General features: G+C 34.2%; 1 protein-coding gene across 4 annotated transcripts in view; it reads left to right on the top strand.

Moving 5' to 3' along the window:
* LOC123566132 (heterogeneous nuclear ribonucleoprotein K-like) overlaps nucleotides 1-17,939 on the top strand; it is a 47,031-nt gene that overhangs the window by 11,070 nt on the left and 18,022 nt on the right. For 3 of the 4 annotated variants that reach the window (XM_053550148.1, XM_053550149.1, XM_045360006.2), the window contains exons 2-6: nucleotides 7,553-7,624; nucleotides 13,379-13,482; nucleotides 14,812-14,868; nucleotides 16,584-16,627; nucleotides 17,341-17,413. In XM_053550148.1, the coding sequence (XP_053406123.1) occupies nucleotides 7,615-7,624; nucleotides 13,379-13,482; nucleotides 14,812-14,868; nucleotides 16,584-16,627; nucleotides 17,341-17,413 (288 nt within the window). In that variant the 5' untranslated portion in view covers nucleotides 7,553-7,614. Of the gene's footprint in view, nucleotides 1-7,552; nucleotides 7,625-13,378; nucleotides 13,483-14,811; nucleotides 14,869-16,583; nucleotides 16,628-17,340; nucleotides 17,414-17,939 lie in introns of those variants that run through there. The other variant, XM_053550150.1, reaches the window with a different exon arrangement.

The raw sequence follows: 17,939 nt of genomic DNA, 5'->3' as shown, positions 1-17,939 counted from the left end.
TCACTGTAAAAGCAAAATTTGTGGGGGAGGATGTTGGTTTAGCTGATCATGCAGTGAGAAAAGTTCCTTTATTCAGTGTAAGGTAATTGCGATTTTTTTTCTTTCCTGGAAACATTCAGTTACAGCTGTTGTTGAGCTTGTGATGCTCCTTGTCAGATCATTAGACTTCTGAAAATATTTTAGCTCACCTGATTTTATGTATGTAATCACCCTGTGTCCAGCATCCCACAACCTTGTTAACAATTTGAATGTTTATACTGTAGAAGTCACAGTTTTTGCCCAAGCTTAATGAAATTTGGTCAAAAGATTTATCTTAAAAAATTCTATGTAGAAGTGTGATACTGGGTCATAGAACTTCCTTCAGGGTTTTGTGGTTACTGGGTACGTTTATTAAAGTTAATCTCAATAGGCATATTACAAAGTAATGAGACAATTATTTTTAAGGTGACTTAAATTAAATGCTAGATTTTCATCCCCAACTGCCAACTCTTTTTGTCCATAGCCTCTTAAATTTTATTTACTAAAATGGAACTGTTGAAGTGGGCTCAGTACTTGTGTATCAGTCTGATAAGGTCCGATAATAGCATTCTTTCGTATCAGTCAGTGTTGTTTTTGAAAAAAAAAATCTATTTCCGTTATCAGTGCTAGCCCTGACCATTATAAATTAATAGCCACTTTTTTTTTAGGGAAAAAATTAATAGACAAACTTGGCATGCGCGTTATTCGCGTGCGTTTTCGCATTTCAATAAAAAACATAAAACAGGGTATTTTTAACTATTTAATCTTGTTTTGTTCATGGACCACTTAAACACACTTTTATTTTCAATTATCATTATTCATGTTTATCATAGGTTTTGAATAATCAAACATTTTTAAGCATCTTCAGTTCAGTCATAAAGCAGTATGTATTTATTAAACAAACAGGAATAACGTTTTGTTGGGGGTTTTTTTCATTCGAATTCATTGCAAGTTTCTTCTAGTGCAAATCTGTGATTCTGAATACATTTTCAATAAATGTCATTATACATTTATCATATCACTGAACATACCGTTGATACTCGCGAAAAATGCGCAGATTTATGACCCCCGGGACCAACCCTGAGTCGTGAATGCATAGTATTCCTGGGTGTAGACTATTTTCCAACTTCAAATTAAGTTCATTTGCGATTTTCGCCATTTCGGTAAAGGGAAACTACTCTCAGTGCTTACTGTCTACGTTAAAATCTAAGATTGCCGTTACATACCGTAAAAGAGCAAGTGTTTTTTTTATGCCCCCGAAAGGAGGCATATAGTTTTTGAACCGTCCGTCGGTCTGTCCGCAATTTTCGTGTCCGGTCCATATCTTTGTCATCGATGGATGGATTTTCAAATAACTTGGCATGAATGTGTACCACAGTAAGATGACGTGCAGTGCGCAAGACCCAGGTCCGTAGCTCAAAGATCAAGGTCACACTTAGACGTTAAAGGATAGTGCATTGATGGGCGTGTCCGGTCCATATCTTTGTCATCGATGGATGGATTTTCAAATAACTTGGCATGAATGTGTACCACAGTAAGATGACGTGCAGTGCGCAAGACCCAGGTCCGTAGCTCAAAGGTCAAGGTCACACTTAGACGTTAAAGGATAGTGCATTGATGGGCGTGTCCGGTCCATATCTTTGTTATCGATGGATGGATTTTCAAATAACTTGGCATGAATGTGTACCACAGTAAGACGACGTGCAGTGTGCAAGACCAGTCTGTAGCTCAAAGGTCAGGTCACACTTAGACGTTAAAGGATAGTGCATGAGGGCGGTCGGTCCATATCTTGTCATCGATGGATGATTTCAATAACTTGCTGAATGTGTACCCAGTAAGCGACGTGCAGTGCGCAGACAGGTCGTACTCAAGGTCAGGCACACTTAGACGTAAGGATAGTGCATTGATGGGCGTGTCCGGTCCATATCTTTGTCATCCATGGATGGATTTTCAAATAATTTGGCATTAATGTGTACCACAGTAAGACGACTTGTCCTGCGCAAGACCCAGGTTCGTAGCTCAAAGGTCAAGGTTACACTTAGATGTTAAAGGATAGTGCATTGATGGGCGTGTCCGGTCCATATCTTTGTCATCGATGGATGGATTTTCAAATAACTTGGCATGAATGTGTACCACAATAAGACGACATGTCACACGCAAGGCCCAGGTCCGTAGCTCAAAGGTCAAGGTCACACTTAGACGTTAAAGATCATTTTTCATGATAGTGCATTGATGGGCATGTCCGGTCCATATCTTTGTCATTCATGCATGGATTTTAAAATAACTATGCATGAATGTGTGACACAGTAAGACGATGTGTCTCGCGCAAGACCCAGCTCCGTAGGTCAAAGGTCCTAAACTCTAACATCGGTCATAACTATTCATTCAAAGTGCCATCGGGGGCATGTGTCATCCTATGGAGACAGCTCTTGTTTTTTTCTTAAACAATTTTAATTTCATATAAATTTAAAATTATTTTGATGAAAGAAATATAAAAGATCATAGATATTATGATACTAATTAAAGATCGGTTGTTATCTTCAACCGAGATCAAACTGTGAACAACAAAACTGACACAAGGTGACGATAATTACTGGCCATTTAATAAACAGCAGACTGTGTTCAATTAAGCGTGTCAAAGTCACCTTTTAGAGGGGGTAATTATGCCTCTTGGTAAAAATACTTCCTGCTACCGACTGCATGTTTTTGTCGATAAAACTATGTATGTTCCAGCTGTTTATGGACAATTTTTTGCAATATTTTTTGTAGCATTTTTATTAATTAATCGCCATTTTCTATCGCCGAAAATTGTGTTTTAATCGACTTTTGAATAAAATAATCGCCATTTGGCGATAATGTTGATTGGCAGCGCAAGCACTGCCGTTATAGAGAAATGTGCAATATTTGGCAACATTTCTTTCATGGAAGTTGTAGGTGAAATATTAAATCTAACGAAAAAGTTATGAAAGGGGACAGCAAACAAAATGAATATCATCTGTGTTATGAAACAGAAGTCATCTTCATCATTCTTCCCTAATTTGGGCATTACCATTATGTAGTAAGAAGAGAATCATATTTTGTTAGTCATTATATAATATGAACCATAGTTTTTGTGTAAAAATGTATAACTCAAATTAATGTTCAATGTTTTATTGTATTTCACATAGTTTTGCCATGTATAACATATTTGGTAATGCCTAGATAGTTATGATGATGTAGCTGAAGTTTTCATTAAATTTTTCATATGTTTTTTGTTAGTCCGATTTTCATAATTTTTGCCACTTTATTTCTTTCATGATAGATAAATTTTCTGGATATTGCTTATTCCCCATTAACAGAAGTAGTTCCTGTTATTTATTATAATTACAGTGATACCAGAATAATGGAATTGTCAGTTATTTCTCTCGAGGAAACTTGAATAATTGTTTAAGGCCTATGATTTTTATACCAATAATCAATGTCACACAGGTGCTTACTTGCCAGTTATGGTTGTTATGGCAATCATGTATTGATGTGTCAGTTTCATAGTGATCATCCAATTCCTTTATTTTATTAAAAACTAAAACCCTAGATCTTTCATATATAGTAATTGTTCAATTTGTTGCTCTAATTTTGATGTCTTCAACCAAACGCCAGCACAGTGTTACTTCCCCTTATCGGTACAGTAGACACTGCCAGCACGCATAAATTGGGCTGAATTTCAGCCAAGTTACATTTTTCACTATTTAATTTTGTTGTACATCTCAGTAGCTTGCTTGTAAAACGAGCAAATAACTAAAATATAATGCAGTAATACTAAAATTACTTCTTTTTCTGGTGTTGTGACGCACACCTGCCAAAATGTAAACACTGAAATTATTTGACGGTATTGAGTACAGTAAAAGAATTTGACGAATGGCATACTGCAAAATATAGATACATTAAATACATTCATTATGTTCTTAAAGGTTGTGACATAATGTCAATTTGCCTGTACATTATGGCAAGCATTTGATTTACCAGTTGTTGCCAAGGGTGACGCCATTTTAGGATCACATGGTTGTGCCATCATCACGTGATTTGCTTGGAGGCAGGGATGATTGTTTGACAATATTCCTTTGTGGAGGTTGGTTTTCAACCTGTGTAGTGTATACTGAATATCTAGAACAATATAATTTCCAACACTGCGGCTGTGCATGGATTGTGTGCATTCCAGCGGAGTGTGAATGGTTCTTGTTAATTTGTCACAATATAACATATTGCACACTGTAAGTATTTCACATACAATTTAAACTGAAACAACAGGCTTTTACAAAAACTGGCAAAATAATCACATTTATTTGTCTGTGATAATAACACCAAGAACAGATTGAATTGTTTTACAAAAAAAAAATGATGAAAAATAGGAAAATTGGATTTGATTTATCACATACTGTCATCGTACGAGTATAAGACGCACGTTTTTTACTGAGATTTTTGTCTGGAAGGACCGATTTGACCTATACACTGGTATAGAACAAGAGCACATTTTTTCCCAACTCAAAAAAAAAAGAAAATCGATCTTTGTTTACACCGCTTTTACTTTTACTTTACATTGAAGAGAACTCAAGGGGAGTAACTACCTATGACTCGGGCATAGCTTAACAGCCGGTATCGGGAGACGGCATCTTAAATTAGTTTTGTATAAAGTGTAAAATTAAGAGCTCACGTAAAAAGCTTTAAATAAATAAATGCTGCTTTTCATTAAAATATATTTTACAACGCATTTCTGTATAAACTTATCATTAAGTTTTTAACAAAACTTGTGTAAAACTTTCCAACGTGTTTTCACACATTTTGCAGTAAAATACTTGAAACTCCGGAAATTCAAACATTAGTTTGATAGTTGTCTATAATCCCCTTGTTCATCAAGAAATTCACGCCCGAGGCATTAATTATCTTACCACCTACAGTCACAATCTGCAAACAATTAACCGTTTAATCATACCTGGAGGCAATTGTAAACATGTACATGCAAGATTTTAGATTGATCCAGTAACATCATAGTCGCTGATCCGTAGTGTTCAAAACAATATGCAAACCAAAGTGTACTTCCGTTTTTGCTGGCCTCAATATTTATGGAGCAATCGGAGGATGCGGCAGTTTAGTGCTTACACCGAGTTTATGCCTTTCAATTTAAATACTTGCACAATATGCAAAAGAAAATCTACCATGATTTAGCAAAAATCAGCCAGATCATCTCAAAAACTATAGAGAATTTCGGACAAACATAAAGTCGGATAAGTGAATTTTATAAGATAAATTGCAATGCAATTCATACTACCCTAAGGATTTTGCAAGTTTATAAAAATTGATTGACAACTATTGTGATATTGCAATTAATTAACACAAGAAGTATTCCCAGTTTAAATACATGTAGTTTTAATCTAAATATGGACAATCCAGAGCAAGAGATTCCCTATTTAGCTCGACTTTTTGAAGAAAAAGTAGAGCTATTGCACTCGGCCCGGTGTCGCCGTTGGTTAAAGTTTTTGATAAAGTCAAATATCTCTGTTACTATCAAAGCTATTGACTTGAAACTTAAAATATTATTTACTATAAAAGTCTACACCAGGAGAAACAATCCTCATAACTTCTGATTTGAATTTTGACAGAATTATGCCCCTTTTTAACTTAGAATTTTTGGTTAAAGTTTTTGATAAAGTCAAATATCTGTTACTATCAAAGCTTTTGACTTGAAACTTAAAATACTTATTAACCATCAAAATCTATACCAGGAGAAACAATCCCCATAACTCTGATTTGAATTTTGACAGAATTATGCCCCTTTTTAACTTTTTTGTTAAAGTTTTCTATACCGTCAAATATCTCTGTTACTTTCAAAGCTATTGACTATTAAGCCCCTTTTACTGGCAAAGCTCTAATTCAGAGTCAAGCACTGAGAATAGTCAAGCATGCTGTCTTATGGACAGCTCTTGTTCTGACTTTAAACTTTCTTAACTAAATTTGTTGAATCAAAGCTTTTGACTTGAAACTCAAAATTGTTATTTACTATCAAAGTCTACACCAGGAGACACAATTCCCATAACTCTGATTTGAATTTTGACAGAGTTATGTCCCTTTTTAACTTGGAATTTTTTTTACTGGCAAAGCTCTAATTCAGAGTCGAGCGCTGAGAAAAGTCGAGCGCACTGTCTTGGGGACAGCTCTTCTGCTACCAATACATGGGTATAAGCATTTTTCCAGAAACCTGTTGATATTTTTTCACTGTGTCTTACACACGAGTGCAAGCTATATTCGTACGATTACGGTAAAGTGGAGAATGAGTTTTGCCCTGTTGTTAAGCAAAGTTGATTGTGAAAGAAAGGTTAAAGGACATGATTACTTTGAAAAAAAACAGACCTCAAAAGCAGAGTTCAAGAATAGGGTATATACATGTATGCATTCCTTAGCATGGTATGCAGAAATAAAAGTGAATTGCTAGACATTAGCTATAGAATATTAGAATGACTTTGTCTTTCTTTGAAGTAAAAAAAAAATGCAAGTGCACATGTCAGTAATTATGTAAAAATGACGTTTTCAAGGGCAGATAACTCTTTTTCAGTACTGGTGGCCTATGACTTATTGCATATTTTTGTTTCTTAAGATGATTGTACTTCAATATCCAAAGTTTGAAGAAATTCTGTTATTAGGAAAAAAATTGCCCATCTTATATAGGGGAGCTTTTTTAAAACATATAAAAAATGATAAGTATATAGTACTCCAAAGCAGTGCAGTAGTCATACACTGCATTCTGCCTTTATAAAGATATATTTAACATTTTTATGCTGTTTCCAGGTTTTATATTGCATGAAAATAATTTATTTTCCTTCTTTTGCAACTAAATATTTTACCCAGTTGTATCCAATGATGAAATTCATATTGGCCTGAAGTATTCAAACATATTAAATATTTTCTGCGGCACCAGGTCTCTGATAGGTGTTGGAAATCAATATTGATAATCAATGAAAGGCTAGCATTAGAATTGATCCAGATCAATCCCTTTGAAATTATCTCTGCGGAGCTTCATTGTTGTATGTCTAATTGATTGAAAATGTGGCACTTTTTCTCAACTGGTTCAGGTAAATGCACTTGGGGGTCTTGTGACAATTGCAGGTTGTTCTGAGGGTGCACCATTATTTTTGTTTTGCTTTAAACATACTAGTTTGAAAATTCTACTACTGACAGATTGTCAAACTCCTTTTTGATGCTTACAGAGCTTATTGCAAAGTATTTCAAGCTCCATTTTTTTGTATGTAGGAACTTTGTAACCAATCCAACTAAATATAACAAGTTGGGGGTTTCTAAGGATTGGGTGAAAATGTATGAACATGTTTTCTGAAATCTTTTTCCCCAAATTCTCTTTCTGTCTTTGTAAAATCATTTCTTTTAGAGAGGTGGCTGTTTCTAAGCAAACCTGCTTAGTCCCATTTGCAAATAAATCTTGCAGATCATCTGAATGCTGTTTAATAGCTTTTATGTAGCTTATTTACCACAGTATTTTATTTATTTTCAGATTGAGAAAATAAAAATTTGACTGAATTTCCAGAAGTAAGAAGGAAAAAAACCACAGAAAACATGTCTGACTGTAAGTAAAATGTTGTGTTTGTCACCCAAAATTAGTTTGTTTTCTGTACTTATGATTTCTTAACTTGGATACTATTTCGCAATTTTCAGTTTTCTGTCCTATTCATATTTTACAATATCAAGAACTTTTACATCATTCTTCTTTCAAGTATAAAAAATTTTATTTTATTCTTGATGAAATTTTGGAAAAAAATGTGTAAAATGAAAGCCTATAGATATTAAAAATGTAATCATAGGTAAAAAGGGGACAGTTCCAAAATGCAACAACGTTAGGGTTAATTTGGTCTTGGTTTATCAATAATTCATCTGCATAAAATGCTTTCTCGCATAATAAAACAGCTTGTAAACTATCATATTGATCCCATTGATTTTTACAACATTGTGAAAGAAACCTTCAAGTATGGGTATTATTACCTCAGGGTCTGTCCGCGCAGAATTTCACCCAATTGTTACAGCTACATTAATGTCATTCGCTGCAGTCATTGTTAATATGTTTACTCAGGAAGCTTGTAAAAGCTATAGACAATATTTGATAGTATTCCAACAACTGAGCACCTTGTGCTTGTACAAACCTGAAATTTTCAGTCACGGAAAAAATTTCAGCCTCAGTAGCTATCAGATTGCTTGCTGGCATGTTCTGATTGGCCGATATCTGGTTACCTAGCAACCACCTGTCAACATTGTATTCTTTGATCAGCAGGTAAGTCATGAAATAGATTTTCATGTGTGACTGTATTCCTTATGTAGAAATCTGGGTGGACACCAAGAAGATTTCATGCTGACTGATATGGTATATAATATGTCTTGTGGCATTTTATTAATCAAAGATTGAGATGAAATCACACAAAAAAAAAAAACATTTGGCATAATTTTTTTGCGGTCAGCAATAAAAATTGTACAAGGCGCATGCATGAAGCGATAAAGGGTTTCATGTTACAGTAAGAAGGTCTGCTTAGGAAATGAACTTTAAAAGTCATGTGAGGATTCTTGTGATGATTGATCGTTAACTGATGTCAGAATGAGACTGGAGAAAATGCCACAGAATACTTGAGGTATGTTTGTTTTGTATTTTTTCGCTTTGTTTTGCTGTTTTTGTAGAAGACCATATTAAGTTTGGTAGTTGTTTCCAAGAAACTATTTATGGTCAAATTGGTGCTTAGTGCCTGGTTCAGGTAGCATATTTCTTAAGAATAGTTGTAAGTTCCTAGTTGCATCATAGTGCTGTATGTATAATGTAAGAATTTTAAATCTATGAGGATTAAATATGGCCTTTTGAGAAATGCGTTCTCTTCAGATTTTAACATAATTTGAAGTGGTTGTGCAGGATGGCCGTAATACCAAGAAGCTGAAATATTCCTTTTGTTTTTCATGTTTGCACTTCTGCTTACTTCAGGAGAAGTGCCACAGAATTCTAAAGAAGAAAAACAAACAAAAAAGATCCTTCTTTCTTTCTAGTTCAGACTCTACTTCAAATTGTAATGACCAGCAATAGTTGTTTTATTTGTATTGACTGGAAATTCTGTAACTGTTATTGAGGAAATGATGCTCCTCTTAAATAGAGAATGAGGATAAGTTTGTCCCTGCCACCTTGTGGTGATTTCTGCCAGGGTTGCTACTTTGTAAGCTTAATTTTACTGTCGAGTGGTAATGTAGGTTGGGTAATTTATGCAGAGCTTTTATTTCCCAAATTTATAGATAGAAGTTTGAGAATGTTTGATTCTTAGCTTGTTGTAATATTCAAGATGATGACGATATAATATAGGAGCATTTTGAATTTCATCGTCAATGCTTTCACCAGTTGCCGCTGAACACTTTGGGATGGACACTACACTTACGTTTAACAATTTTTTTCATGCAACGAAACTAGCCAGCTGGCAAACAGATAGTTGATGGTTCTGCCTGGTACTCGCCGGTGCCTGAATTTTTTTTTCAAGAAGTGGCGCCTGGGTCTTTCTCTTCCGTTGAAAGCGGGAAAATGGCCAGATGACCAATGATAGTGTCTGTGTGATGTTAAACTCAACAAAAAACTATCTGCTTTCTGCAGGTAGTAGAGAAAAATGGTACCAAATCAACTGTACTAGAATAATTTGACAGAATACAAGAATGTAATTGGAAATAATGTCATAACTGGAACTAACAGTCCTGATTAGTTCAAGTCTATGTTCTTTGGTACGTGAGGCTTGCATTTCAGGGTACTGAAGTGATGGGATCTAGTCTACAACCTTGGGTATGAGTGACCCACAGCTTGAACCCCTTGATCAGTATTCCCTTAATTTGCACCACCATTTTCTTTAACAGAAGTCTACTAACACACAGGCTGTTTTGCTAAAGATCTAAAAAAAATATCGTACTGGTACAGAATCCAGGAACACTGGTTAGGTTAACTGCCTGCCGTTACATGACTGAAGAACTGTTGAAAAACGGCGTTAAACCCAAAACAAACAAACAAACAAAAGTAAAAATAAAAGCGATTCATTGATATAAATGTTGGCCAAATAATAATTGAATTTTTGAAGAATAGAAAGGAGTTTGGAAAGACATCCTTGGGTACTGAATGTTTTCTCCATTATTTTTGAAAATATGAGATTTATGGAGGGTTTAGGATGGGGGTTAGAAGATAGTGAAGGAAAAAATCAAGTAAGTTTTTTATTTTCACTAAAGATATAAATTGATTGTGTATTTAAAGCTGTATTCATTATCAAATATGTAGTAACTGTCAATTGCTAAAAAAAAAAAAATCTTCAAAATTTTTCTATATAGAAAGATATGACTTGCATCAATGTTAAGATTCTACTATTTCCCATGTATGAACATCCTGTGCATAGCAACATAGTGAATTTTGATACATTCATCACCTGGAAGATTGGGTGTGACTTGTGAACTTTAAGCATTTTTTTTATATTTGATAATCATTCCTTTTGCAGAAATGTAATATCTGTTTGTTAGAAGTAAAATTATTCTTGTAATTGATAAAGCTACCAGAGAGCAGTCTCCATCAATATCCGAAAATAATTTCCTCTCCAAATTAAGGATTAAAAGGCCATCATAATTATCATCTTTAGGAAGCGCACTGTAGATGAATACGATAATGGAACTTTTTGTAGTGATAATTGATATTGTTGACCATTCAATTAACTACTAATGAAGTCGTATATTTGGCATCAGGTCTTCGCAGGTTCAGCAGAATCCAGCATTTCAGATAATTAGTATCTTTTTGTTGTTTCCCTGGAATAAAAGAATATTAATTATGATCGGAATATTAGTATGGTATAGGTATTAATGACCAATCCCCTATGAAATTGGATTCATTTCCAAGTATATTAACACCACACCCATTTCTGTACGTATATTTGGTGCGCAAACAAAGCTAGTTATCTGAATGACCACATGACTTTTGTAACTTGACCATTGTGGAGTGCGACTGTGATATTAGATTGGGTTTATTGATAATTATATATCACCTAGCGGAGTTTTAATAATTGGAGACCATATTGAATTGTTTGTTCTCGAGGGCCAATGGTGACCACCTGTTCTAACCTACCTGCTGTTTCCTGTAAAACCTTGAGGCTAAACTTATAAATTTTGCACACACACATACAGAGCACCTGTCCATTTAATTGAGTTAGTGTATTATTGATTGATAACTGAAAGGTGATGTTGAGAACAAAGAGTTTTTTTTTACTCTGAAAGAATGAAGTCAATAAACTGGTTATAGCAGGCTGTCATTGTGACTATGTATTCTGTGTGGTAAAGAACTTCCTTTGATATGCTTCCTGTTGGGAACAGATTATTGAAAATTTAATATGTGCTATTTCACTAGAAGGAAGAAAACACTATTTTACTTTATATCCGATATAAAGTGTTACATCAGTGGAAATTAGCTTTTATTGGCAACTCTTCTAAATCAATGATAGAATTTATGGAGTGACTCAGCATGGAACTAAAGGTAGGAATTGTCAAAAGAACAGTATCTTGCTCTTTTTCAGGTCTGGATTTTTTGTATAAAAAAATAATGTAAACTGCTTATAAATGTTAAGAATAATATTAAAATTTCTGAATTTTTTATGAATAGTATATTAGATAATGGTTAAACAAAGAAATATAACTGGTATTTTAGTGTCAGGTTGATTTTCTTTCATTGTAGTACTTTATAACATGTCTAACATTTTGTTTCAATTTTTGAAAAGGTTTACCTTTCATAGAGCCTCTTAGAAAAGTTTAGAAGACAAAATTCCTTTTCTTTCTTTGTGAAAAAATTATACAGAAACATTAACTCCAAGTTCTAATTATGATTTTTTTATAATTTTGTACTTCATTGAAAAATGTAACTGAAAATTTAAAAAAAATTCTACATTTCGCTATACACTGGGACCCCGTTATAACGCTGTCATCGGGGTCCAAGGTTCGAGACCCGCGGATCTAGCGGGGTTAAATTTATAACGCGGGTTGATCGTAAATGCAATACCCCACCCATCGGTAATGTATTAGACGTATTTTGGACGCTTTTTTTTTTTTTTTTTTTTTTTACCCTCTAAAATTTGGGAGCCAAGACGATACAGCGTTATAACGAATACCGCGGTATATCGAGAAGCGTTATAACGGGTTTCGAGTGTACATGTATTTTATATATAATTTGTTTCCTTTTTTTTTTCCAAAGGTAAAAAAGTTTATAAACCAGGCAGAAATCATTTCTTAACATTGAACATTAAAAAATTATTTCATTTAATAGGGTTTTTAGGGAAAAGACCCCTTGTCATATTGGGATCTTTTTCATGTTAAGTTGTTGAAATTGAGGAAAATGTATTAAGTGCATTGGTGTTTTATTTTTCAGGATTTTTCTGTTTTCATTGCAGAGATAATAATTCATAATATACCTTGCAGAAATTGTTCATTTTTTTTAGTATTTTTATTCACCATTACTACAATTGAATTGTGGTGAAGGCAAAAAATTTAGTTCAGAAAATATGTGACAGTCGATTTTAATGTTTATGAACAATGTAAGCAAGGTTTTGGTACTTTATTCAATAAATTTTAAGGTATCTGTGTCTTTTGGGTGTTTACAGAATTTTGTGAACACAATCCTTTAAACATGAAACGATACTGTTTCAGTGGCCTTCAGTTATTGCCATAAGTTATGACTGGATGGCTTCTTTCCTTCCACAACGGGGACCCTCAGTTGTAAATACATTATTTACTGAAATTAACTAGAAAAAATATCACATCTTTAAGGTAATGTTTGGTAATATTTTGGCAAAGGCTGTTTTGATGATTCCACATTACATTCAGTACAGTTCGATTTAGTTGCAAAATGGAACAATTTATTGTAATCAAGTCAAATTTAGCTCTATATACAGCCATCTTTCATGGTATAGCTCCATCCCAATAACAGAATTTATCCCTTATCAAACAAGTCTGCAAAAATGATGGCTTACTGTTTATAAAGAAAAAGATACATCTAGGATCATTAAAAGGCAGGAAAGCACTTTTTCTGTACAGTTTTATGAGCAGAGAAAGACTTTGGTTCAAAGGGTGAGCATGTCGTTTAACTGGGTAGAAATGTTTGAAAGGTTAACCACTCAGACACCACACAAACGTGTAAATGTGGGAGCCATACCTATAGGGCAAGTAGAAAAAGCCTCAAAATAATGTTGAAATTGTAATAATGTATTTTCATCGAAAAACGTGCATCAAAAGGAGGGATTGCTTTCTGTATGCAATATTGTACATGATTAATCTATTTTCATTCTACTTTCAGACGGACAGAAGCGAGAACTTGAGGGTGATGAAGAGTACCAGGGCAGGAAGCGTCAACGGGGCGAGGGAAACAGAGTAGATCTGCGTGTACTCTTGCAGAGCAAAGTAAGTTGTTTGAGCTAGTTTCCATGCTATATTATAATGAATGGGTTTTTGACTTGTGTGGAAAACAGGATAAAAACTTTTCTTAATTATTATATTATTATTATGATACCAGATTTATATAGCGCCCTTTTCATGATCAATTTCACGTTCAAAGGCGCTTTACCTAGTTCAAATGCAGCCACACAGGGCGCATAATTCATCTTCTACTAGTACAGACACAGAGCGATCTGACCAGAGGAACACCTCTAGTTGGGTGGGAAACACCGAAAAGCGTTTCTGAAAATTCCAGAGTAGCTGCCGGGGATGGAACCCCCGACGTCAGGATTGGAAGGCCAGTGTGCAAACCACTGAGCTATCCGTCGACCTTAATCATGTGTTTGACAGTAAAGAAAAAGAAGCATTTTCATGAAGGATATCAATACACAGAAATAAAAAGAGCTTTGTGTTTTCTGTAAACACACCACTCCCCCCTTTTAGTAAACCTTTATGATGGAACATTGATAGCAGCTTTTGACGGGTAGATTTGAAGAGAGCTCATTTGTTGAACTGCTCTTGTAAGATTGGTCTGACTGCAAACTCAATTTGATAACACAACAGTCTTAAGTATTTTCATATCCTGTAACAAAGGTTATGCTCTTGTTTATGCATGCTTGGTTAATTATGTTGCACAAATAAGGCATTATTGCCAATACTGATGAGTCAGTCGTAATCTTCCAGGTATTGAGCCAGTCTGTTGACATCAAATTACCTATGTTCAGCTAGGTACGGTGCATTGAAAATTGCTATGTTTAAGGACAATTTTTAAACGGAAAATTTGTTTTCTGTAGATGTTAAAGGACTAGAAGATGTTTGGAGGGGAACAGGAAAAAGATTGACATTGACAGAGTGGCCATTTTATGTTGTGTTTAGTTCCTTGTTTATTAGATAAATTGGTGTAGATTTTCATAGATGATTGCAAATAATTCATCTGTAAGTTTGGAGAAAGCTTTTATGGAAATGGTAATAATTGCTGTAGTTGATGCTGTTTGTTAATTGTTACAATCCCTTCCGTGAACATACTATTAACCCATACCTTTGCAACCAGAGTAGATCTTGATCAGCCTGCACATCTGTGCAGTCTGATCAAAATCTGCACTGTTCGCTATTCTGTCAGTATCTTTTTAGTAAGCATCCCTTTTAACAGTCAGTGGTACTGTCCAAGTTGAAAGATGGACAAGTTCATTATAGAAATTAAGCAGGGTAAGGGTAAATTGTAGTCACCTCTACCACTTTTCAGTGAACATTGTTGTATTTTAAGGTAATTGAAGCATTGGTTCTTATAATTTTCAGAATGCAGGAGCCATTATTGGGAAGGGCGGTACCAACATCAAACGTTTGAGATCAGACGTAAGTGCTTTCTTCCCACATAGATTTCAATTGAGATTGAAGTAGAAAAAAAACTTAAAAAGTCTTGAATAATTCAGATAAAAACATTTGCAAAATATACTCAAACTTGTGTGAAAGTTGCGGCTGAATTGTTAAGGACCTAATTTATATTAATATTTGATAAGTTGAACAAAAGATGCAGTGAGAATATTGAACCGGTCTAAACAATGAAGCTGGAAAATAGTTTCTGTGATACTCAACTGAATTCATTAGAAATTTGTTTTTTTGATGTATTTCAATGAACTTGAAATATTTCTAAATCAGTTTTTAAAGATTTGTTTAAAAAAATTACGGAAGTTGTTTAAAGGTACTGTGAAGTCATTGATATTTGTGGAAGACTATTTTTCACAGATTTTGTGGTTGTGTCTGTCAGCAAAATTAAATATTAATGAATGAATCAGACTTTCTAAATTTCATTAAATTTTGAATTCCACAGACTCATGGCCTTTTTATTTAGACATGAAATTTAATGTCCATGAAATTAATTGATTTCACAGTATTTTTGTTGTCTCTGAACTTTAATGAAAACCAATAAAAGTTTAAGAAGAAACAATTTTCACTCCATAAAATACCATTATATAGGCAGTTTATTAACTGGATTTTGTGTTCCTGTATAGAAATTTGTTATTTAAAGACGCGTATTTTGAGTAATGTTGAATAAATGTCCAAAGACTGGTCTGAATTTCCAAAGATAAAAGTAAATGTGGACTGGTCAATGGTCATGCAAGGTTTGTTTTAAAAGTCTGAATCTGTTTCAAAAGTCCAGAACTGCTGTTTAAACATTCCTAAAATGATTACGGACATTTGAGACCTTGAGTACTTGACTATGCATTTATTCAGCTCTAGAAAATCATCATGAAATCTGCCAGTTCCTTATATTTATTATATATGTGCAGTTTTCTCATATTTCTAGAATTTGCTATACATTTATTAGAAAGTCATTTCAATGATCTAAGCACCATATTATTCCAATAGCTTGTACATTTTATGCCATATATTTGATTCAGAATATGAACATGTCTGTTTTATTTGATGTAAAATACTTTATTGCCCATGTTTCATTTACTGAAATTGTGGATTCTTTTCCAGACACTTTGAAGATTACTAACTGCTAAATGCGTACAAATTGCTTACTGAAAAAATTCAATACACAAATTCAAAAACCTAGAGTGATTTGATTCCACAAAAGGCTGGTGCATAAGAGCCTCCTTTGCCATCTGCCACTGTCGTCAAATCAGACTGATTCCAAATGACAATGGGGAAGGAATTTTGAATCTGGCACCAAAATGGCCTAATTAAGAACATTTGGCTCCAAAATGATTGATAGGCCAAAAAGTGGTGCAAGTCTTTTGAGGTCCTGTCATGTAAATAATAGAATTTTTGTATTTCTCTGGTGAAGATTCGGAAACAAATGTTTCTGATATGACGATGTGGTGAAAAGAAAAGTCTAAGACATTCATTATTATATGATTGTTTTCTCAAATATTTGCTGTATATGTATTTATTGTGATTGACTTGTGCTAATTTTTTTCTCCAATTTTCCTCCCCATGTCCATGTCCCGCCACCATAAAAAACACGAAACGATCTTGAAACAACCTTGGCCTTGAATGAATGAAATTCCTATGGAAACGATCTTAATCTCCTATCCCACGGATGTCCACGGTCCACGATGCAGTACAAAGCAAGCGTAACAGTTCCCGATAGCGACGGCCCAGAACGGTAACATATCCCACAATACATAGAACTTTATTCTGCTTTTATCACTCACTCATTCCCGCAGTATACTGTGAACATTTTCCATGATTAAAATAAACTGGCACCATATTTAAAAAAAAATATTGAAGATTTGGGCACTGGGTCTTTCGAAATTCCATGGAACAGAAATACCATTTTCAGCCAATTAGTGAATCCATTGCAGGGGGTAAGGGTCCAAATTAAAGGGATTAAAAAAGATGTGATTAAGCACATGAATAGACGTAATGTCACCTTCGGCTACAGAAATTCTGGTCCTTGTCTCAGTAAATGGAACAAATTGATAGAACATCTGAACTTAGAAAATATGTGCCAACTAAAACCAGTATACTGACAATTATGTTGTGATGTTAGATAAATATTACATCCTATCCTTTAGTAAAGTTTTGTAATTGTGTTGAACAATGTTTGATTTTAGTGATGCAATATTTTCATTGTAAGACAATTCATTTTTACCATTCATTAAATTGCTGTGATTTTCCATTCTTTTCAAATGAAATACTTTACTCTATGCCTAAATGGTTTTAACTGAAGAAAGAAAGAACCATGCAAAAACTGGTTTTGTTACACCTGGTCCATTGGCCATTTCAGTTGTACCAATCCATTTAAAAATGCCCTGTATGTCACTATTTTTCATGGAAACACATGTTTTAATATATTTATTCGGCATTTTTTTTTAGAATTTTAACCATCAGCGCTGAACTTGGAACAGCTCTTGACTGTTTGCTAGATGTCATCCCAACTCTGGAAGAGGTGAGAATTAAAACAATATTTGTGAAACGAGAGTTGGAGGAGATGACAAGGATTTACCCTTGCATGTCTAAAAATGTATTCGACCTAATTCATCGGATATCATAGGATTGTTTTTCAGTGTGTAAAGCTCTGCACCTGCAGTTTTGTTTGGAATATCATTTAGGGAGAGAAATAGTTATGACTGTTAAAGTTGTAATGAATATGCATTAAAGTCCTAAAAGTTTGTGTTACATATATCTCTGAAAAGGATTTGACCTATAGTCATGAAGCCATGTAGGAGTATTCATCATGTGAAGTTGTTCGCTTAGAATGTCACTCAGCATGACCAGAGATATGGCAGCTCCTAAATTAGTAAAAAATATATGCATCAAGGGCCGAAAAGTTTGTCATATATATGTCACATGGTAGTTTGCTCTGCAACACCAGAGTTGTGCTGAAGTGAGGCAGATCTTAAGTAAAATGCTTACTGTCGAGGCTGCAAAGGAATGAGCAACGTTCTAAGTTTGCCAGAGTTTTAGAGCGAATC

The sequence above is a fragment of the Mercenaria mercenaria genome, chromosome 8, assembly GCF_021730395.1.
Source record: "Mercenaria mercenaria strain notata chromosome 8, MADL_Memer_1, whole genome shotgun sequence".
NCBI classification, from domain to species: domain Eukaryota; kingdom Metazoa; phylum Mollusca; class Bivalvia; order Venerida; family Veneridae; genus Mercenaria; species Mercenaria mercenaria.
Note: the sequence above shows the minus strand (reverse complement) of the source record. Positions and strands in the feature narration are given on the sequence as shown.